The 24825-nt window shown below is 28.9% G+C and overlaps 2 protein-coding genes across 3 annotated transcripts; both read left to right on the top strand.

The window, feature by feature from the left end:
- Nucleotides 1–1514: 1514 nt before the first annotated feature.
- Nucleotides 1515–19432, top strand: LOC111037016 (EF-hand domain-containing family member C2-like). 2 transcript variants are annotated; one of them, XM_022319365.1, is made up of 12 exons: nucleotides 1517–2044; nucleotides 2126–2293; nucleotides 2493–2643; nucleotides 4575–4795; nucleotides 4916–5149; nucleotides 5221–5464; nucleotides 5548–5799; nucleotides 5874–6049; nucleotides 6117–6532; nucleotides 7360–7459; nucleotides 7550–8170; nucleotides 19420–19432. In XM_022319365.1, the coding sequence occupies exons 1-11, from the start codon at nucleotides 1997–1999 to the stop codon at nucleotides 7628–7630; spliced, it is 2091 nt and encodes a 696-aa protein (XP_022175057.1). In that variant the 5' UTR covers nucleotides 1517–1996; the 3' UTR covers nucleotides 7631–8170; nucleotides 19420–19432. The 2 variants fall into 2 exon arrangements, with proteins under 2 accessions (XP_022175058.1, XP_022175057.1); XM_022319366.1 differs by lacking the exons at nucleotides 7550–8170; nucleotides 19420–19432 and having other exon boundaries at nucleotides 1515–2044; nucleotides 6117–6329; nucleotides 6391–6532.
- Nucleotides 18200–24526, top strand: LOC111037023 (ras-like GTP-binding protein RhoL). The gene is made up of 5 exons (XM_022319372.1): nucleotides 18200–18290; nucleotides 19420–19600; nucleotides 22412–22526; nucleotides 22851–22968; nucleotides 24312–24526. The coding sequence occupies exons 1-5, from the start codon at nucleotides 18200–18202 to the stop codon at nucleotides 24524–24526; spliced, it is 720 nt and encodes a 239-aa protein (XP_022175064.1).
- Nucleotides 24527–24825: the final 299 nt, after the last annotated feature.

The raw sequence follows: 24825 nt of genomic DNA on the forward strand, positions 1-24825 counted from the left end.
ATAGAGAATTTTGGTAAATGGAATTAAATACGTTTGGGTCTCAAAAATATTTTTTTACACGGAAGATGTTATCAAATGAATGTTTGTTTTATGGAAATCTCACTGCACACATATTCAATACCTACTTGAAAAAATATTTTAATAGGTAACTAAACTAATTTACTTTACAACGCTGTTAGTATATGTTAGTAACGATGTCGATGTGACTCAGGAATGATGGTTTCAGTGGCAGCCAAATGATTTTGTCAAGGGAGGGGGGGGGTATGTCTGATTTTTTAACACGCAATATTTGATTTTTAAAAATATAATTTTTGGTTATCAGCTCTTAAATATTGAAAAAATATCATTTAGTGTTCAAAAGAGATAACGTCCAATATAGAAACAAATTGTTCACGTTTGTCGTTTGAGTATGGTGTATCATTAATCCCCCAACAGGTGAACAATTTAGTTGGTCGTTTGCGCTGTGACAAGAACGAGTATGATACATTAATGACATAATAGGTACTTCATCATATCTCTATTAATTTGGTTGTTCGTTTTAAAATGGATTTAAATATTTATTATTGTAACAAGTTGATGTTGATATACCTACTACCTCGACTGTGCATTTTTTTGGCGGCAAATCCTATGTTGCATACATATACTTAGTTCACTGTGTAGTTATAGATACTGTGTATCTCCATTTAATTGTATCTCAGTTTTTGTGTACCTCAGTTCACAGACAAATCAGTCAGTGTACCTAATTATTTATGAAATAATTCGACCTAGATGGCCCGATATTTTTAATTTTATTTATGGTTAAATAAATTGGAGGTGGCTAGAGTCTTGAGATGTATAGTTGGCCATGGTCATATAATAGCAATTATACAATTAAAATTAAATATTTTTTTTAACCTATACAAAATGTATGCAAATCAACGAATTATCCGGGTTCATAAGGATAAGTTAACAATTTACTAACTAAGTAAGTACCTATGCTCACTGAGGATTCAAGATGATTCGTTCTACATCATTTCCGCTTCAGCCAGTATGTCAAAGTTAACTCAAGAGTTCGACGAGGGTTCAGACGAGATTCGAACTTAACAATCAGTTCAGTCAGAAAGACCGACAGGACCTGTCCCGCGTTAACGAGCATTTTTTTTATTCGCGAATCACTTGAGAGTACACGCTGCAGTATAGTATACTCATGATTTGTCAACACATTCTTGAGAGCAATAACGGCGTGTATAATAGTATGGAGTATAACCCTGTAGGAACATCCCTGAAGCCAACAACTCAAAATTTGTTCTCTAAATGCAAAATTTATCATATTATGTTGTACACCAGAGATAACACAGCCGGGGGATGTGACGTCCTCCTCTGCAGAACGTCATATTATACGACCCACAAGAAACACAACATACTCGAAATATTGAGGTTTTTTGCTATAATGATATCATAAATACTAATATTGATAATATGTTGTATATACTGTTTAGCAGTTATTACTTATTTATATGCATTTTTAGATTTAATTGAATATAAAAGTGCACACAAATCATAATTATTATGACTATTATTATAGTTTTTTTTTAAAAATGTCGATTTTATATATCGTTTATCCATCACCTACCAGCTAAGTTGTAAGACAATATTTTTAGTTCATACTGGTGGTATTAACTCAATAGACATTCAAAATAGTTAACACATATTATTACAATTGATTCTTGTTTCCAAGCTACGCTACAATATAATAGTCACCCCTTTCAGATTAACAGTATTGACAAAACATATATGAGTAGAAATCATAATACCTAACCACACGTATACTTTCATTTATTCATTATATATTACAATATAGTTAGTGGTTACAATACAATTATAATTTGAAGTTTAAAATTGAATTAATTAATTTTTTTTAGGCATCATAACAGTTTAATTATATTATTCGTATAGTACTTAGTTCATACATAGTTTGATAATATCAAGTACATATTGAATAATCTCAAGCATTACAATGCCATTCAAATTGCCAATGATACCAGGATTTCAAACTTGTAACAAAGTAAATAATTTTATGTATTACAATAAAATGACATTTTTTATAAATATATTTAATTTAATAAAATTAAATAAATATCACAAGGAAATTAAAATGAGGTACCCGAAGACACCTGATTTAGACATCATGAGTGGTGTGCATATTATCAGATCATTACACGTCAAAAATGAAAAGAAATGTAATTCTGCCTTTAATTCCACTACAGATCTCAAAGAAACTAAAAAGCCTACTTGGCTAGTATTCGATAAACAGGTAAGTAAATCGTAAATGAGTTTCGTAAATGTTGTTGTATACAATTACATATTTAAATATTTGGTGAGAAGTTACCATAATTTTAAGTGGGGTTAAATTAATAAAATATATTCAAAAAATATATATAAATATGTGAATATATAATAAACTGAATACGTTAACATTAAAAATAGTAATCACGACTTGATTTTTTTTCTAGAACCTAACATTCGATGCATATTTCAAAAGTAAGGTGAATGAGAGCTTTGGCTCTACCTATAATTTAAGAAAATGCAAAATAATTTATTTTCTTGAAGATAATACAATTAAGGTAGTTGAACCCGTCGTTATCAACAGTGGCTTACCACAAGGTAAATTATTTTTATTATAATATAATATAGTATCGAAATATTTTGATTATCCTACACGGTTACACGAGTAATTAGATATAAGTTATTTAATGTATTATGTATTAATGAGTTATGACTTGTGAGTTAAAAGTTAAAACAAATAATATTAAGTTAACTTATAGATCCCTAACATTTGATTTTAAGTACAAATTAAAATGTAAAATGTAAATAGATTGTTGTTTCGTTTGATTTTCTTCTATCGAGTTTTGTTTGAAACGCTGGCTATAAAACTCAATAAATATTTACACATGCTGACTAGTGACGATACCTACAATATACATAGGTAGGTACTTACTTTATTTTATAATTAAGCAATTATACTACTAATTACTAAATACAAATAAATAATAATTAGTTATTCTAATAGCTAAATGACATAATATAATGTATTGATTTCTTAAAATAACAAGAATCTATAACGATAACGTTTTATTTTAATGGAAAAAATACTAGTAAGTACTTAGTAGTTTAAATACTTAATACTTAAATATGATATCGGTTAAGTATTTCTAATTTCCAAGGACCAAGGTCGTCGAAGAAAGGAAATACATAATGCCAAATCATTATTCATTCATTTTTATGTTTTTTCGAATACTTTTTTTTTTTATTGATCGTTACAGCTCCGGTAGCATAGGCCATTAGCTTATGAGTTTTATACAATTATATACTTATAAGTTATAAATATATGCTTAGAATAGGAGAGATAAAAAAAGAACAGTTTATACAAAATTAGTAATTTATTCTATTTGATTATTATATGCTTTTGTCTAATTTGAATGCCTTGAGGAACGATAATATGTTTTCTGGTAGGCAGTCGGGACCGATAATCTCGCACAGGTTCAATGGTATGTTATACTTTTTTCGTTCTTCCTCGTTGGATCTGCACTCGGTCAGCAAGTGTTTAACAGTTTCGAATACTTATATGTACGTATTAAGCGCTAAAAATTAATTTAAGCCACGGCGCAGCGGCTTGTTCTAGTTGTTAGTTGTTACGTGTTTATTTAAAATATATATAACCTATGCCAAATAATTATGTTAATTATTAATTCTGTAAGAAGCGATGAATATATTGGATTTATAACTATATCTGTTAATTGTTTTTGTTATTTCTATGAATACTTTTTACTTTTTAGAAAATGCTTTAAAAAATGTTCATGTAACCCATCCAAAAATAGGGTATACTTTTATTAGTACCTATATAAGATATATAGTTCATTTTTCTATTTTATAAATAACCATATATTGCCAAAGCGTAGGTAAAGGATAACTATAAGGTAACCGTTTGTAAATCGAGTTTCTGATAGGATATTTTACCATATATAATAACATTTAACAGTTGTACCAAATTATTATAGCACACTTGCAGTAGGCTGCAGTATACGCCTTATAGGTGTATTCTGTATGCACGAAGTACGAGACTAATACCGGGCACATAAAGCTGGTCGGTAGCACAGTTTATAATACTTACGATATTTATAACATTTAAATAGCCGTAAAACAAGTGTGGCAGATAATTGAGTAGATAATTAAAATAATTCAAACAAATGTGTGTCCGATTAATGTTTGATGACTCTTAATAACATCATAATTTATGATTTATATGTTTATAATTATAATAATCTATTAAATTATAATTTCTACGCAAGTAAAAAATATTATCGCTTATTCATGATTTATAATTTACAATAATAAACTAATAAACTAATAAGCTAATTACAAGTTGATATCAAAACATTTAAGCTTTAATGATATATTGAATATAGGTAGGTAGTAAAGTTAATTTTTATTTTCATCCGCCAGATATTATTTATTCGACTATATTATTATGTCTGTATCATTTGTTGTCTATTATCTATATACCTAATTGTATGAATATTTTGGTTAATTAACAGGGTGTTTAATAAAACGACATAAAATTCCGTTATCAAATAACAATAACGAATACTATCAACTATTAGACTTCAATGTCGGAATTACTGTGGAGTTTTATGGCAAACAGTTTAAAATAATTGGCGTTGATAGTTTCACTAGGGATTTTTTGAAAAAAACAGGCGTTGATGTTCCCGAAAACATGTCAATGCCCGTTGATCCATATTTTACTAGAAGAGAAAAAGTAATACTTATATTATTTAGTATACCTACATATTTTAACTATTATAACTGATACTATGATTTATAGTTATTTTTATACTATTAATGAATGTATTGAAATTGTATTACAAATAATGAATAGACACCAAAAAAAAAACAACCAACGAGTAAAGTAATGGCACCTGCATACAAACAAACTCAAGGATTCGAAGGCATTTTAAATTTTAAAGGTTTTTGGGATGATCGCTACAGTGTTGATGGTGACTTACATATTTTGGAAGTCCGTTACTATTTAGCTGACGATACAATACAGATTGTTGAACATAATTCAGATGGTGGTTTAAAAACATTTCTGAAAAGACAAAAACTTCCAAAAGTATTACACGACAATTATTACACTATAAAATTTCATGCTAAATTATTATGATACATTAGACTTGGTTTTAGGATCAAATTTATGTAAAACCACCTGGTTTTAGTGAACAAAATGATTTATTGAATGTATTGGCAATAAATTCGATGAATCAATGGTACGCTTTTGATCCTTTGGGAAATTTGAGTGATGCTCAAGACTGTTATTATCATTGGTCAAATCTACATGTTGGAGCTGAAATCGACGTCTATAGTCGAAAAATAGTTTTGTCTAGTTGTGACGAGTATACCAAGCAATACTATTCAGATTATGGTTTGAGTAGGTTATAAAAATGTTATAACATAATTCTATATATTTTTTGATATATTGTAGGTACTAGATGTATTATTATTGTAATTTAGATAATTTTCCTTCTGCTATCGACACTCCAAAAGTAATAGAAGAGAAACAAAAATCGAATGTTCAAACCATACCAGTGTATCACGATGAAAATGTTTTGAATAAACTACTTAGTAATTCAACAATGGAAGCCTTAGTATTTAAAGCAAACATTTTACCCAAGGAACCGAAAAATCTAAATCGAGAATTTATCGTAAAATGTTTTCTAAGCGATCAAAGTTTTTCTGTTTCCGAAATGAAAATACAAACTGCTGGTGAGTTTTATTATACTTAGGTATTTATATTTGCCTGTGTATTTAATAACTTGTTGATTCGGTGTATTTTTTAGGTGCAATAGGTTGTAGATTTTTTTCAAAACGAAAAATTCCTAAAGAAAGTCCAAACGAATTTAATGTAATATTTAAATTATACGTTGGCGTCAAATTAATTATTGATGGTTTCCAATTTGTGCTTGTTGATGTAGAAGATAGGACGTTAAGGTTCATGATGGATCATCCAAAAGAAGTGAGTTTGCATTTGTGTCTATACTATGGTTAAAATCCATAACTCATTAAAATACATTTTTTAACAGTTTCCGCATAGTGACGTTCATTATGTAATGAGTCAAATATCAAAAATAATAAAAACTGATATAGATACGTTATACATAAAACATTTCAAAAACAAAAATGAAATCGAAAGAAATGAATTTATCGAAATAATGCTGAATAAGTTTCCAAATTGTAGTCGCCATGGCATGTTTGTTTTGGCATTACAGTACAAAAAACACGGAATATACAAAGAAGTATCTGACAATTTATTCAGAAGCATTTTGCAGGATGAGTTGAAGCGAGAATTGTTTGTAGGTTTCGACGGACTTGAAATTAATTTCAAACAAAGAAACTTGGATAAGAAGGACGGATATCTTGAACGCAGTAGTGCATTCAAAGCTTTAAAAAGTGCAAAGCTACCATTTTCCACAGAAATTATAAATATGTTATTAGAGAGGTAAGATTATGTATTTATGTATAAAGCACATTATGTACCACTATAATATATGTATGTAAATCCATATACATACCTAGCTAGGTAGGTACACAGAAAATAAGTCTTTACAAATTTACAGTATATTATTATTATTCACTGGATCATTTGTATCTAATTTGCTATATATTACATTAATAAATTGTCTTAGAATTCGCATAGTGTGGTCTCATTATAATTTGTTCCGTTTTTTATTACAGTCTATTCCCACATAGCAAATATTATCTAATGGATATTATAATTATAATTTTTGGTCAATATTAGGTATCCTGATGAAAACACATTTTAATGTATGGGCTGTTTATTTTTTCATTGTAAATAATATAGATACTTACGACAGGTACGTAATAATATACCTAAATTAAAATAATAACTGTCTATCATATCACAACATACATCATTTTGAAAATGTGTTGATACTTGATTTTATTTAGTATGATTTGAGCATCGGGAAATGTAACACAAGTTTCAAGTACCTTCATACATGTATTGATGTATTTTTAATTATATTCATAAAATTGATAAAAATGTCTCAGAAGTTTGAAGTTAAGCAATTAAATGTCACGAAATTACCATATTATTTTTAATTATTTTTGTTGTAAAAGTAATTTTGACAAAATGTGTAATTTCAGCCTTCTGGGGCTACTTTTTGGTTAAATTGTTTCCTTCTTACCGGGTAAAAATTAACTTGATGGTGTTTATAAATAAACCAGTTTCTCTATTAAGGATTTACAAACTCGAAGTTTGTTCACCATATAATTAATAATAATAAAAAATAAATTTTATTTTAGATTTGTTCATCACGAGACGAATAAAGTGGATTACGTGGACTTGCTGGAGTATTTAAATTATACTATAAACCCTACTCCCGGATCACAAGGTTTATCGAAGGTAGTTCAGAATAATAAAATAAACAAATATCATAATAAACGTATTCACTTTAAAAACATGCTGATATTTTATCAATAATTTTCCCTCCAGGACATATTGTTATACAGGAAACCAAATGAAGCGTTTATCAGAGTCGGCGAGTTCATCAACGATTTACGGAAATTATTATAATAACACTAGTACGTTACACGGGTCCCCCTTCTCAACGCTTATATTGGTTTCCAATATTGTTGCAAGATCCGGCGAACTGATGACGCGTCAAACTGGTTTGTTTGGTAACCACTTAACATGTGTTGTTGCTGCGACAGAGACATGCATTCAAGGGCGTACGGGATGTATTGTGTATTTGTGTGCCGTGTGAGTAGTGTGTACTGAGTAGTTCATCTGGAACGTTCCGGTTAGTCGTCGTTGTTTTCAAATCTTAAGTGATAGGACTGTTCGATTTTAATCGCATCGCTTTAATTTCTTGTGAATCATTTATTTAGTGTGTTTTTTTGAAATTGTATTTTACTTAAACATAATATACCTGATAATTACTATTATTATTTTTAAAAACTTTTTATGATTGTTTTTAAAATTTTTAATATCTTGTCGCGATAGCCTCTTTTATTTGTATAAATAAAGTTCGAGCAAAATTGGTAAAATTCACTTTACTTAGATGGTGGTTGTACAAGCTTGAAACTTATTGGACATATAACGCGGATATAAAAGGTACCTACTTATTTTAAGCTTTTGTTTATATCCCTGAATGTTATAATAGATAGTTATAACGTATAATATTAATAAATAAGATGAAATATTATTTTTTCATTTTTAATGAAATATTATTTGATCCATTAATTATTTAATATTAATATTTACTTTATATTAATTTGAATTAGGGTAGAATATCATTTATTTATGTAAAGGTACTAAAATAATTATGATTATGAAATAAGAAAAAACCTCGATAAACTGGTATTTTTAGAAGTACCTATCTCGATAAAAACTCGAAACTTCGATAAACAATCATATTAGGTAGATCACTTGGTAGATACAATCAAACATGATTTTGAAATGTTTCAAACAGGCGATGGCCAACAATCAAATGTTATAATATACATAGTGTTATTTCTACTATAGTTCTATCCTTGTATACAAATATTAATGTTAATGAATCAAAAGAAAGTAGGTGGGTATACCACTTGTATAACTATGCATTAATGTCCGTTATAATTTGAATTAATTTTAGTTATAATATTATAATTCAGCAGGACATAATTAATATTCTCGATGTTATATATTTTACCAATTATTTATTTATTTATTTGCACTTAAACAATACCTATTATTCTAGGACTCAAGGTATTCAATATTTATGTAATGTTGACAAGCGACAGTCATTACTCTGTTATGACGTCGCTGTGTACTTCAAAACGATTATAGGTACCTAATCATAATATATTTGTAATAAATTCATCATAATATCTTATAACATTTTATAACCTTATTCATAATCATTTCGAAACAAATAGAAAAAAAATCAAAAACAACATTTTGGGTTTAAGTGAATAATGTATTAAATATTGCCAGTATTACATTGTAACTGGAAAAATAATATCTAACAAAACACTATATTTATAGATTATGATGCATAATATACTCGTATAATATATGTATGTATAATAATATTAATATATTATATGCTTTTATTTAAAGTTATTCTTATTTGTGAATCACAATTTACTGTCGGTGGCTGTTTTAATTACTGTTTATAGTTAGTACTGCATGTCTGCATAAGATTAAAAAATATTGGTCTTTTATTTCCATATCTACCTATATTAAAAACAATATATCGCCCTCTAAAAAGTATTTTTACTTTGAGATTGTAATAACAACTAAAGTTATAAATAGTAAAGTTTTAATGAAGCTTATATGGTGAAATTTGAATTTGTTATTTATGTATTTACTACTTAAAAAATAGTCACTTAACGTTATAAGTTACTTGACGTTTGTCGGTCAGTTATACAGAAATAGAAATATTAAATATAGTTCAACAATAATATTTTGAATTAAAGGTATTTAATGAATTTTAAAATATTACCTATAGCACACAGTAGGTACAACATAATACCATATTCACAATAATATATAATTTTCCTACACCGACAGGTGACAATTTAATTTCAACATCCGTCTTCGGTCATCCACGTGTGAAGCACAGCAGAATATATTCATGTAGGTTGATTATAATTTACAACAAATAATAATTGTTCATCAATTAATGGGAGCTAGTGCGTTTGTTTTTCACTTTAAAAATATTCTTAAACGCCTTCAAAAATGTTATCGTTTTTATATGATATATATTTCTTATTTTATATGTCTTGAAGTTATAAAAGAGCTTAGTACAAAATGTCAGCATTTTAATATAATATAAAATAGGAAATATTTTATTGAGAAACAACAAATAACACCAAGTCCGCTTGAAGGGAACACAATAGGAACATCATATTATATAATCGACCAGTACAATCTTGGTATTAGATAATTATGAAATAAATGTGAACAATAGATTAATAGCTTTAAGTAATAGTTTTAAACTTATAAATACCATATTTTATTATCAGTATCATTGATAATAGTATTTATAAAATATGATAGTAGACATTAGACAATAGTCATACAAATATTTTGTAAAATGCTTACAAACAAATTTTTAATATCTTGTACAGTTTGGCACTCAGATTAGTTACTAAATAATAATATTCAACGATGACCTTAGATTCAAGTCACTAAACTTTGATACCTACTAATTTTATTACAAAATATAAAGTACCATATACATAACAGCATGTGTAATCTCTGTCTTACAACATGCGTAGGTGTAACAAACGAACAACATGGCAAATTTTTGTTCAGTAGAACCATTTTTGTGTGGTTAGCTTTAAAATTAGAATGAATTGACTTAATCAAACCTAAAGGTAAGAACATTAACTGTGTTTATATATACATGTATATATTACGTCCAGTTGTACGATATTAACATTTTTAAGTGACTTATGAATCCTTTAAAAAAAATTGTAATGCTTAAATATTCATAGGTAGTTACCTATAACTCACTTCAACATATTTTAAATATCATAAAAAAAACCATCGTACAAACACAAATAATATATTACTCGATATATTATTAGTTATTAATATTTAGTTTTGATAATAATGACTGGTTAATTTTCCCTAATATTAAAGCAATTAGAGCTAACCCACAATTAGTTCGGCAAGTTTGCTACGTTGACATGTTGTACATTATTGTAAGACGGAGAAAATTTATGCGAACATACATGATACATGACGTGGCGCAAGGTTCTTCGTTTTATTTTTTACAGAAAATTGGTATTTATCGAAAGTCTTTAGAATTCCAAACAGTATTATCTATTATCTGTTTATTTTTTAGAAATAAGAATTCCCAGACCTTAATAAAATGTTTTAACGAACAATTATTTTTAACCTACATTAATTTCGTGTAAATTAAAATAATAATAATTTATTCGTTGCTAATGATTGTATGGTTGAAAATATATTTAATAAACTAATAGTGGCACAATATAAAATCGAAAGCAGTCAGGTTATCAATTCCATATTTCTATAGGTATGCCATTTATAAGAATTATTTTGGCTTTTTTTTATTGTATTCAATTATATTCTTTGAAAGAGTTTGTTTATACGTGTTACTTTACACAGTTTTTAAGAAATTAAAATATGATTGTATTTTTCAATTTATGAAACAATAGTATTTATTCTTGTTTCTAACAATTTTTTCTTAAGTATATAAAAATGGACGTTTTTATTTTAAATAATTATAGTGATTGTTGAAATATTATATTATTTAATGTAAAATTAAAACTTTTTAACAATTTGCACAATTCATGCGTCATTAATATTTAGGTAAAAGTATCTATAATCACAACACATAGTTCTGTACCTACATACTATAATATTTATTTGTAATCGTGGAGTATAAAATAAATCTTTTTAAATTTTCAAGTCCGTTGTCAAAAATATGAACACACATTGTGTTCGTTTAATCTTAGCGTAGTTGTTATTCTCTTCGATGTTCGTTATTAATTATTATTGTTGTACAATGAAATACAGTTATAAAAGTGAAACTATATTGTTCCACTATTAAAGTGTTATATACTTTTATGTGGCCGAATGTCACATAACCCCAATGATAAAAATTCGTATGGCCAGTGTGACTGATCGAATTATCTTCTTGACTAATCGATATCTGTTATTCGTTATCAATTGTTAGTTTGTCACGTACCTATTTAGTAGATTATACCCTCACGTGCTCAAAATCATTCAATATAGTTAAGAGCTGTGGCCTTCGCGATGTCATCCAAAACCTCTCGATTTGTCGAGTAAAACCACGTTAGATTTATAGTTATTTAGTTTCTGAAATTTGTAGTAACTCTGTACCAAGTATATAATTCTTATATATTATGAATTTACCATGATATAATATAAATTAATTTACCATTTTTTCTTTTTGACCGTTTTAATACACTTGTAATTTGAAATAAAAATTATAATTTCCTATTATTGAAATATTGGAAAATTATCTCAGATAAATAAGTATTTGTAAAAAAATCCCATAACTGTAGTTGTGTTGTTCATGTTTGTTTATTTCTTTTTACAAGACTATCAATACTACCTATAGGGGTACTATTAACAATTGAAACATCGAGTTATAACAGTTCTTGCAAATGTTATTTTTGTAAATCAATAAATGTAAGAGAAAATTTGTCCAGTTTTAATGGCTAGATAATAAATAGGTACAATATATTATCCGAAACTTAATGACATTGAAAATTTAAAAAAAAATCTCCATATTTACACACTTTAATGTCGTACATTTTGTTATGAATTGTAGTTTGGTATAAAAATAAAACAGCTAGCTTATACTTTTCGTGTTTAGTGTCAAATATGAATATCGTATTATTAAATTGAAAGAAAAAAAGTAATAACATCGCATCTGTTTTCAATTTGGAATTGTTGAAATGGCTTGTGTAGCTATTTAGAAGCAGTAACTGTAGCTGAATACTTACTATTAATGTAACGTTAGTTGAAAAAAAAAAGTTGACTAACTGATTTTACCCTGATTTTACTGTGTAATAACTAAATAGCATTTTCATCATAACTATATGATTAATAAGTGAAACAAGAATAAAACGCAACGTATTATATGTATTTTATTTTAAATTCTGAGTGGAGCGATGATTGTATTGGTTTTATAATGATATGTGTATCGTCATCAAGTGAAGCAAAAATGTTTCAATCAACTCTGGTTATGGTTTCTTGTTGCAAATTAGATCTAGTTAATACTTTTGTGGTTAAAAGTATAAACACTTAGTAGGTAATTTTCAAAATATTCTGGATAAACAAAAAATTGAAATCAGGGAAAACTATATAAATTTGTATATGAAATTACAGTCTTTGACAAAAGATTTTGTTTTTTCCGATGTAATTTAAACATGAATACAGTATAGAGACTTGCGTTGTTCGCTGAATAATATTATCTATGATATAGACACGATTCAATTTTAAAAATATTTTCAGTCTTTTCGTGCTTTTTATGGATATTTGAAATGTTTGACTAAGTGGTTTTTTCGATGTATGAATGATAACTTTTTGTTGCTCAGTAAAAAAGCTTGAAAATTTAATATAAGGTTCATCATCATGAAGATTACACCCAAGATAAAATATTTCTAATCTTCATGATCATTATATTGAGTTGTTCTTATCGTAATTATAAAATAACTATCAAAAGTACAATATATAGTAACTATTTTTTTTTATCAGTTAAATTTGTGAAAAGCACGAAAGTATGTAAATTGTTTTGTAGATAAATGATAAGTATTCAAAACTTACTATAGTGAAACCTCTCTATGGCGAACACCATAAATGGGAAATAAAAAATGTCCACTATTAAGGGATATCTGCTTTTAGGAGGGATATTTATGCCAAGAAACTTAGATTCGTCTGTTATTAAAGTTTTTGCAACTACTTGTTATGATACTGAAAATAAATTTTCAAAAATAAAAATTGTCTTACCTTTTAACGTACCTACATAATATAGTTAGGTAGTATATAATTTAAGTTGAAATTGATGGTTAAATATTTTTACGAACTCTGATTTTAATAATGACTGACAGTGAACCAGCTCACATTTGTGGGGTTCGTTTAATGATTTAATATTGTAGTTACAATAATTGCTAATGTTTAGCAGAAGAATGTTGCCTATTCGTGTTTACAATGTAAAAATCACGGGCTCTGCGTTTTTCCACGAATTCCGCAATGAATAATGATTAATAATTACCTATCCGTAACTAGAATTTAACATAATATCGTTACTCATTTATGAACCCTACTATTATACACATGTGTAGGTAATACAGTGAGCCAAAGACCAGGAGTATTGGATTCTCGGCGGGAATCCTAAAATATGGTTCGGGGCCGTCTAGCTCTACGTCACTGAGGATAATTACACCGGACCAAATGGAATAGGTTTACCCTCGTAAAACCATCAGTCTTTGTAAAACAAAATCCTTTCAAAGCGTTCTCCTTCTTTTTGATGTAGTTTCGCATATAACATTCAAGTGGGAAAAACATTCTACTCCGGTAATCGTTATTAAATTTTTTCCGTTTTTTTTCAACAATTCAGAGAATTTTCATACTCGCAATATTATATATACGTTATAATATATTATATATAGTTGCCCTACGTTTATTCTGCAGCGCGCGCACATATAATAAAGTATGGAAAATGTACATTCGTTTACATGAAACATGAACATTATTGACATAATATCGTAACGTATTATGTACCTGCTATATACAGGATGATTCGCCAAGCATATTATGCCCACAACCGTATTTTCCTTCAATGAATACTGATTTTCTTAATTTTAAGTGTACAATTTAAGCTCTTACTTTCAAAATAATTAGATTTTTGTACCGTTTAAAAGAAGGGTCCTAAAACGGAATATATACTTTTTTTAAATCAAAACCACGATTAATTATTACGAATTGTTAAACACATTATTTTTTTTGAACATTTTTTGTTGCATTAACGTCGAAATTTGAGCGAGCATATTTCCGAGTATTTATAGTGTTCTATGAATAATCAATTATTGTCCACTTTAATAGGCTGAAAACTATTAGAGAATGACAATTGGCAAAATGTAAACAGTTCAACAAACTCTGAATCCGATAAGTACATCAAGTACTAGACAACTGATCACAATCTAGTCTTAAGTCTATAAGATCTATATGGGACAATATATTACAATCATTCGATCTGGAAAAAGAATGGAACATTACATGGTCCAAATTTTCAGAATCTTTATCAATAACGTATTCATAAACATGTCAACCAGAAACTATTATGCACCTATCCAGATTCCAGGATAACATGGAGGTACTTAAATAGGATCAGAACTAGACATTTCCGAACTATAAAGAAATGCTTTATTATGATGCACGATAGAAAGCACCAAATGTGACTGTGAAAAACCCAGTACTAAATGACAAACATATCGTTCATGAATGCCCCCTTTGGAAAATGTTGACTAACATGGCATGATATATTCATAGCATTCCCTAAACCAGTTGCATAGATAGAATCACTGCATCTAGAACTCTAAATCCTAAATCTTTATAAAGACCATTGTTTTATTATTAACTGCTTTAATACACTAATTTATTTAATTTATTGATTTATTATACTCACTTAAACTATTATACCTTATTGCTAAACCCAAATCAAAATAATGTTAGGTCTTGGGTGTAATCCAAGTTACATGTTTTATTGTATATTAATGTATTATACTTGTATTTTTTACTTTATATTTTATGTAAAACTATTATTAAATACGGTCGTAAGACCTATCCTTAGTACGTGAAATTTAATAATTTAGGTATCAGATAATACTCGTTTGAATTTCCATTTAGATGCATAAAAAAAATCATGTCCTTAACAATTTATTGCAATTCTAATTTGAAAAAAATAAACTTATATCATCTAAGGACACTCTAAAAAGTACAAAAATCTAAGTATTAAAAAACATATCGAGAGGTTGACATTTTATTTTGGTATGCAAGAGTCAGCTGTACCTATATAGTTATTTATGGATGCATAATGTTTTGTATTATTATGTAATAATGTGAAAAACTATTCCAAAACCCACTTGAATAGCAAATATATTTACGTTTGGCACTGATTTATTTATATTATTATTTCGGAAAAATTATTATTGCGATTCAATTTGAACTTCTAGCGTTATGAAAATATCACGTCGGTGTGACTGTTCGTAAATATTTATAAGGAATAATAATATTAATAATAATAATAATAATAATAATAATATTATTATTATTATTATTATTATAGAGAATACAACCGACAAACTCGATGGGAACAATACATCATAATTTTTCGTTTATTACTATTATTTTTATGGATTTATATCGAGAGACATTGGCACCGTACGTATGGATAATATGAAAAAAAGTCGTAAATTATCTAATCAATGCCGTTGTTGTAAAACAAAGACACATGTAAACAATACGCTGCAGGTATATCTTTGTCACCGTTCGCTAAAATATTATATATTATTATAATACGCGAATGTTGAGGCATTCGACCTTGGTTTGGTGAATTTATAATTTGTTGGAAAAAAATTAGTTACGCACTCCTCCGCATAATATGTATAATAATTGCTGGTACGATATTATCTGAACGATATTATAATTGCAACTGTGCGTTTTAATATTTTTTTTCAAGTTCGGTCTCTTCTGTTTGCGAGACAGTAATATACGTATTATTATATTACCCAACCGTTGAACGTGGTCCATGTGCAGCAGAGGCGTTTTCGTTTTCGTTTTATTATTATTATTTTTTTAAATATTTAGCGCTCTGCGATGCAGTGGGCATTTAATTCATTGACAGGGGGCAATCACCTTTAATTGACACACATAAACGACAACTATAATGTACCATATAGTATGTTATTATTATATTATATACTCGCCGCAGACGGGAACCATATAATATCCTCGTATTTCATAGTAGGTATATACGACCACATAATATAGAGCACACCACACCCCACCTCCGCGTAGAGCGGTTTGAAATTGCATTACGATTGTCCGTTTAAGTTTTCGTTACGTTAAAAAAAACGTAGATGGTCTAAGTTCTGAAAGTATTGACCGCCGCCGTGCGTGTGATTTTTATAACGATACATTTTAATATTTTACACTGCAGCACGACGATGGTTTGAATTTTATGTGTATTATACTTTTACACGCATTACGCATACATCATATTTTATCATGACCGTATTATGATATTACATACGTCAATACGTCATAGAGTAATAATAAAATTTGCTGTGTCTCGGTGACTGCGAATCTCCAACAATATCGTATTTATGTTATATCTTGAAGTTATAGGCGTTGGACGAATTCAATGGTTCGAAGAGCTTCATGAATGCTCACATCTCATCATAATATCATACATAATATGTGTAAATATGAATCTACTTTGATGAAGTTTTCTTGTGGAAAATAAATTTAGTTGCTACTTTTAAAAAGTCCGAATTAAAAATTCTTATCACTTCTTAAAAAAATTGGGGAAAAAATACAAAAATTTATTATAATTTACATATCATTATAATTAAAATAATTGTTTGGTAACTTTGGTTACCAAAAAGTTTGACCGGATCGGTTTTTCGTCGTGGGTATAGTGGGTATACAATTATTATTTATCATCAAATTTCAATTTAACACTTCGTCCATTACAGTGCACGAAGTACACTCGACTCCTTTGTACAGTATGATGGTGGCCATACCTACTTCCCCCTTTTATTAAAATCTTCCGTCCATTTTAACAAGTGGCACTGCAGTAGTGATGTCCAATCTATTTGCGCACGTTAATCAGTGGTATAGTTACTTACATAGATTTGACGATATATATATATATATTTTACGCACAGTGTCTGTGCGGTGCACATAAATTTACTATCTAACTTAAGTGTTTTTTATGCGATTTGTTTCAAATGTACTACGTATACATTTCCTTAACACCCTACAACAACAAAAAAACTGTGTTTTGTTATGTTGCTATTATTATTATTATTATTATTATTATTATTATTATTATTTTATATTTGTGAACATGGCATGATATAACTGTCAGTAGTTTTTTTCATTTTAGTTTGTTCTTCGAGATTCATCTCATTCCCGGAATAGGAAGGTACACCACACAGGTGGATGGATATACCTAGCGTTATTTTTCGATTGATAATCGAAACGCTTTGTTGCAATTTGTTTGACAATAATTGTCAAACGTTTTTATTTTTTATGTGTACTGCATGGAGGTGATGTCGTATCTTCATTACTTCACCAAATTTACCGTATCGTATTATTAATTTTGCTCCCACCCATATGGACGTATTATAAGTGATATATAAATACGTTTTATTAAAATTGAATAATTCGGTTTCACTTTCAAATAGTATAGCTATACTCCTTAAAATTAGACTGGCTGTAGATAGGACGAGAGTGACGGAAGAAGCTCGCAAAGGAGTATATGCAGGACTCTTAGTTATTAATTATAATTACTTGGTGGCGACGTCGCTCCTGTCGGCGGTCTATGGCACGTATGATGACCTCTCAGTTGTGCACGTTTATATTCACGACATGTGCCGTCACCTGTATCATGATCCATCGGCGGCCGCATACGCCGGCCGTGGATTAATATTACGATCAGCACATCTTTCGGGCTACGACCGTAAGTCACCCTCAGACCCCCTATACACTCGAGCATACAGGGTGTCTATCTCGTCGTGCTTATCTCAGTGTACAATATTACGACCTTTTTCCTAATTGTATTATTTATGAAATTCGATTTCGGAAAATATTTTACTGCGGCTTGTGGAGAACCGTGACAGTTATAATCACTGTATTTTTCGGACTAAATCTCGAAACAAAAAAAAAATAAAAATATTCTCCCTCGTGTTTGTCAAAAACCCGAGACCAATCACCGTTGACATCGAATAATGTACGTCAAGGGAAATATTTTATAAGACGATTTACTACGATTTCCGTTGTAGAGGGTTCAAACAGTTATGAGAGAGTATCTAGAAAGTAAGCTTCTGGTAAAAGATTACATATTATACTATACAGATGTGGCCCGCGGGTGTGCATAAGTACGCGCGGGAACCACCGCACGGAGAGACACCCTGTATAGTCACGTTTAATATACCACACTTCCTTTCCCTTAATCACGTATGGGTTGGGAAACGCCAGACTTGAATATTAAAATACGCCGTATGTTTACATTTGTTTTTACTCACTTTCGTCGGGCACGCATCACACACACACACACACACACACACACACACACACACACACACACACACACACACACGCTCACACTATTATATTATATCACATTTATCACGAGACCCGATGCGCCGAGTGAAATACAAATTAAACCCGTAATGGAAGTTGAGGTTTCTTTTGAATAATTTTGTTTCATATCTTACCACTCGCACTGCTGCGTGCAGTATATACACACATACATATATACAGACGAACAGACACCGACGGGAACGTGAGAGCTCCCGGTGTATATACTCACGTGTTGCACGTGTAACGAGATCATAACCGGAAACAGGGAGGGTGTATAATAAATAATAGAAATCCTTTTCCCGTGCGATCGGGGGCAGCTGAAGACGCGCCCTTTAGACGCGTATGTCCCATATCGATCTAGATTTTAACGGAGATCGTCTTCCTGCTTGCTTTTTTTTCCTACTTTTTGTGTTGTTTGTCCGGGTTACGCGGATTCACATCCGTTGGCGGTGGCCAAATGTTTCCAACCTGAACTATATTGTTATAATGCGTACCGTGATTCGCAGGTGTTTACTGTTTAATGATGGGAGCCGAATCTCAATACAGCGACACCATTAGATCGTCCAAGAAATGCAGCAAGTTGAGGCCGTTGAAGATAACCGCAGTCGGCGATGGAATGGTCGGAAAAACTTGCATGCTCATCACCTACACGACCAAGCAGTTTCCTACCGAATACGTGCCTACCGTGTGAGTAAAATAAATGGGTAACTGTAAATCTAAAAATAAGCAAGGCAACTAAAATGCAGTTGTAGTAAGTAGGTATTATACAGTATGAAGTATATTAAAAACGTTGATAAGTTTTTAGTTGATATGGTTTTTTTTATCAGTGGTTATAGTAGTCTATTGCAGTTGGTCATAACATTATGTCTATGTTCACAATACTATTATGAGTTATGACTTACAATAATGTTGATATTTTAATGTTCTATCTAATATTATAAGCGCAAGAGATAGTTGAAATCTGTTGTTTTGAAATGTTATAGTATAACTAATGCTATATTTGTGGTATAATAATGATTTATAATTTGAACATGTATACCAGTGTAATCTACACTTTGTTCAATATTGATAACTATATCATTGAATTTATGAATTTTTATGAAAAAATAGACGGTTTAGTCACCATTTCAGTTGTAGTGATATCAAAATACAATCCCACATTTGAGGTGCATCCTGTTGATTACTTGTTAATCTTAAAGTATATGAATTTATATTAAAAACACAGTTTTTTATAATCAAGCTTGTTATTTATTTATTTATTTTTAAATTATATTTTAGCTGAAATCATAAATATTATTTCATTGTTTGTATACACTATAAATCAAGATTATGCATATAATGTAAGCTATCACACACTCATTACGAAAAACCATTTCTAGCATTTCTCATATTGTCAAACTGTTTAAATAAATAGTCCTATATAGTAAATACTATCTATCACAAAAAATACTAAGAAATGTGTAGTACATACGTCATACTTAGCTTTTTAAATATTTAAATTTTAATGATACCCAATAGAATTATATATTTTACTCTGGCGACCACAGAAATTAAAATATTTAAAAGAGCATCAGTTTTTAGGTTCGTTATTAGTATTTGCCTACATTTTGTAATTACCTTACTAATTTGGAAATTTTACTACAAATTGAAAATCCAAAGAGTGACTTTGTGTTCATTGTTCGACAGATAAGATAGATGTTATTCAGGCGTTCTTCTTGTGAGTTATGCGTCGTTATAATTAAAGTACTAACGCAATATAATCAGACATTTTGGCATGGGTGTGATGTGTCGTTATTATTTTTTTTTTGAATATCACTTAGGGTAGTATCTAAATTTAGTAGTGAATATCAAAAAAGTTCAGCGGGTTGCAGACAGTACTTAGGTGTAAAACACTTTGAATTGTTCAGTGGATTTAGAGGAAATACCTAATACATTTAAATAATACAAATAATACAATACCTACAAAAAACTTATGATACAATATTATTTATTGGGTAAAAGCTAATACAATTTATGTTAGTATTATTTTGTTTACTATAAATACCCTTTAAATCATTTACCAGATCTGCCTATAGTCTGCTATACAGATAGTTTGTTTTCCGAAGGTTTAGTATGTATTTATTATTATTTTCAAATTCAAAGACATCTACCCCAGTGGGTGCAAAAAAAAAAACTCAAATGATTCTCGCAGTATCGCACTTGGTTCAATTTTGTAATCAGTTCAATGTTAGAAAGAGACTTATTAAATTTATTCATACAAAATATGATTTTTTAGTTTGTTATAATTATAAATAAACGGTGTAAATCATTATGCTGATTTCAGATTTTCGTATGACATAAGAAATAAGTGTTCACGAAACACGTTAATTAAAATACGTAGGTAATAGAGAAAGTATGTCAGAATGAGTCATATTATTTGTGACTAAATAATACTTGAGAAGGTTCTTTTTATTTAAATATTACCTATGAAGCGACCTATATTAACATTTAAAGTTGTTATACTTCTTATTGTGTTACATTGCCATCGAATTAGAGAATATAAATAATCATATGTAAATTGGATATTTAGTGTATCAAAAATATGTAAATGTTGCTTTACATTTCCTTTATCTGGGTTCTCATATTTTTCGAAAACTGAAATACTATAAGTACAAATATTGAAATTTATTTATAAAAATGTAATATTAAAATTCAAATAAATCTATTATAAAAACCCGAACTGCTACATAATTTAAAATATATATTGTATTATGTATTTGAATGCATTTCATTTATAATTTGTGCCACCTATATATATAAATTAATTAATTGCAATTTAATGAATCAATTAAAAATTGGTTCAAGCATTAAACCTAATAGGTATGTGTTTAATTTCTTATTTAAGTAAATTGTATGTTACAACATTATATTAAAATATTTTAAAATATCTAAGATGGGCGATTGCTGCTATTATCAAATTTTGGCATGTCAACAACTCTTAAATATGAGTACATTTAGTTTTGAACTTATGTTACAAACATTTTATCACAATACTAAGTTCCCAATGAACTATTGGCTAAAGTATAAAAATAGTAAAAAATAATATATAATATACATTATACATAATAGTACAGTTTAATTATTTTGATTATAACACTCATGCATGACATGCATAAATATGTGATCAATGTCCGATGTTACCTACACATTACATTATGATTATTAATATATTCTATAGACATAATATTATCATCTATTTAGTTTTAATCTTTTAACGTTTATCCGTAATGTTCATATTTTTAAGTAAATTTTTTTTGTTCACCTATATTGTTAGCAAATAAATAACAAATTGAATTTATTAATACATGTTAATGTTATATTTGAAAATACATACATATTTCCTTGACAATATATTATTCGTAGTTGGATGTAAATTCGGAAAGGAATGAAATTAAGTGTTTTTCAAAAACACATGTCTGCAGCTAATAATAATCATAAATATTTTTAACGTATTTTAAGATTCGACAATTATGCAGAGAACATGGTTATGGATGGTCAAGAGTACAACATGTGTCTGTGGGATACTGCTGGCCAAGAAGACTACGAAAGACTTAGGCCACTGTCTTATCCAAATGTGAGTTATACATAACTTATATTTACCGTTATTAGTTTTTTAATACTGAAGCACATTTTTTATGTATTATTATATGCATACAATTTTATTTTCATAATTTTACATATTTTTACATTTATATTACTCATAGCTTATGAGTTATTCAGGAGAATTATAACGGCAAAACTTGTAAAATAAACCAATTCATTATTGAACCACTCATGTAAAATTGTATTCTCTATAATTTTAATACGCTGCTCAGTTTTTAAACACATGGTTTCCGGTTGAATCACTGATGAAACTATTCATAATATGTTTTAGTAATATGCCAATATTATATTACAGACGGATTGTTTTCTACTTTGCTATTCAGTCGGTAGTCGAAGTTCATTCGAAAACATTGCCAGTAAATGGCATCCGGAAATTCAACACCACTGTCCGAAAATACCTGTGATATTGATCGGTAAGGCCTGATGACGAATCCTGTATTGTACCATATGGGAGCGAATGCTGGATATTATGTTCTAGTTTCGAATTGTATTAATTAATTTATATAAATATTCACAATGAAAAACAATTATTTAGTCGGTTTTTTGTTGATTTCTGTTCGTCAAATATTATGTAATCTCAACTTTTATTTAATTTTATGGGTATTTGGTATTTGTTATAATAATAATTAATAATACATTAGTGTGCATGTTAGTAGTTGTACAAATATTGGATCTAAAATACGTTAAAACCTAATAAAAATAATCAAATCTTTAGACTATATAATTTCACGGGGATAATACTCTGATCATTTAATATGATCACGATCATAATAATATTAAACATCGAAACAAGTGAAAAAATACTTGTGATTAAAATAAAATAGAACATAAATCATTTATTTGGTTTCACTGTAAATAAATTAAAAAAATTCAATTCTGTTAATATTAGTTCAAAATAATTGCTCAAAAACAAATAAACCAACATCCAGAGTACGCATAAACACACAAATGTACACCTGAACAAGAGTAATATTTGTACTCATCTATTGCAGTGCACGTACCTATAACATAACATTAAAATGGTTATCTTTTACAATGGTACCTATAGTAAATAATAATTGCATTCAAAAAAAATAATAACCCAAGTGTAATGGCTGTGTATCACAACGACGCGCATGCATTGGCCTTTATATTATCTTTCATGTATTTATGGTGATTAATTCGATGGTACTTTATCAATTAAATATTGTGTTGTTAATGCATTTATCAAACATACTCGTATGGAATATAAGATATAGATAAAACGTTAGTATACTCAAAATAATATAGTTTGATCACACTAAAAATTAACTTGTAGGTTATAAATAAACCAATTAATAAAAATTTGTACTTATAGGTCTATATTATTTCCAATACTCTCCAACCACCCGTTTCACTAATAAATATATGTTTTTGAGAACTCATGACAACAATTTACAGGAGTCTCGCAAGGCACCGACGACAATTTGTTATTATTATCGTCTAGCGAATCACGAGTCATGATCATTGCGTTGATGAATTACGTGTCTTATTATTATATAAACTATAAAATATTGCTGTTCCTACTATTATTCAATTCGTTTACACGGAATTCTATTTTCTGCCTGGTTATAATATTTATATAAATATATATTTTTTTATTAAACAAATAACCCTCGGCAACTTCGCCATTGGGATAAGATATATAAAATATTTATAATATACTATAGTATTGTCTGGAAGTTTTTACTCTAGTTTGAATTGAATAACCTTTATCAAACAATTACATATTTTGTAGGTACGAAAACGGATTTAAGGCTGAGCCAAAACGACTGTATAACGCGTAAAAAGGGCAAGAAAATGATGAAAAAGATTGGGGCCGTCAAGTACCTGGAGTGTTCAGCCCTGACCAACGAAGGGTTGGACACCATATTCACGGAATCAGTCCGCGCGGCCATCGAAAGGCCAAGAAAAAACTGTTTCGGGTTCCCGTTCATCCAATGCTGTAAATAGAACACACTCGCGGGACTCCTAAAGAGTCGTCGTCGTCGTCGTCGTCATCATCATCATCATCATCAAGTACCTGCGAGATCTCGACCTACGTGTAAACGAGCCGACAATAAGTGTTAGCTCATCTTCAAAGTGTATTATACACATTACACAATACGATGTAATAGTTATCAATTACAGCGTTTCATTTATTGAAACTCACTTTTGGAACGCAAAATATGTGCCATAGATTGTGAATCGCCTGTATATAGCATAATATAATGTAAATTAAATTAACGTAACGCTGTTTAAATGTATACTTA

Source organism: Myzus persicae, unplaced genomic scaffold, assembly GCF_001856785.1.
Source record: "Myzus persicae strain clone G006 unplaced genomic scaffold, MPER_G0061.0, whole genome shotgun sequence".
Lineage (NCBI taxonomy): Eukaryota > Metazoa > Arthropoda > Insecta > Hemiptera > Aphididae > Myzus > Myzus persicae.

Bases quoted from the DNA above. Each gene is read 5' to 3' on its own strand.
- LOC111037016 (XM_022319365.1), top strand. From the start codon at position 1,997: ATGCCATTCAAATTGCCAATGATACCAGGATTTCAAACTTGTAACAAA. The intron at 5,800-5,873 runs GTGAGTTTTATT...TGTATTTTTTAG, and splicing joins AATGAAAATACAAACTGCTG to GTGCAATAGGTTGTAGATTT. The intron at 7,460-7,549 runs GTAGTTCAGAAT...TTTTCCCTCCAG, and splicing joins GATCACAAGGTTTATCGAAG to GACATATTGTTATACAGGAA.
- LOC111037023 (XM_022319372.1), top strand. From the start codon at position 18,200: ATGTGCCGTCACCTGTATCATGATCCATCGGCGGCCGCATACGCCGGC. The intron at 19,601-22,411 runs GTGAGTAAAATA...ACGTATTTTAAG, and splicing joins ACCGAATACGTGCCTACCGT to ATTCGACAATTATGCAGAGA. The intron at 22,527-22,850 runs GTGAGTTATACA...ATTATATTACAG, and splicing joins GGCCACTGTCTTATCCAAAT to ACGGATTGTTTTCTACTTTG.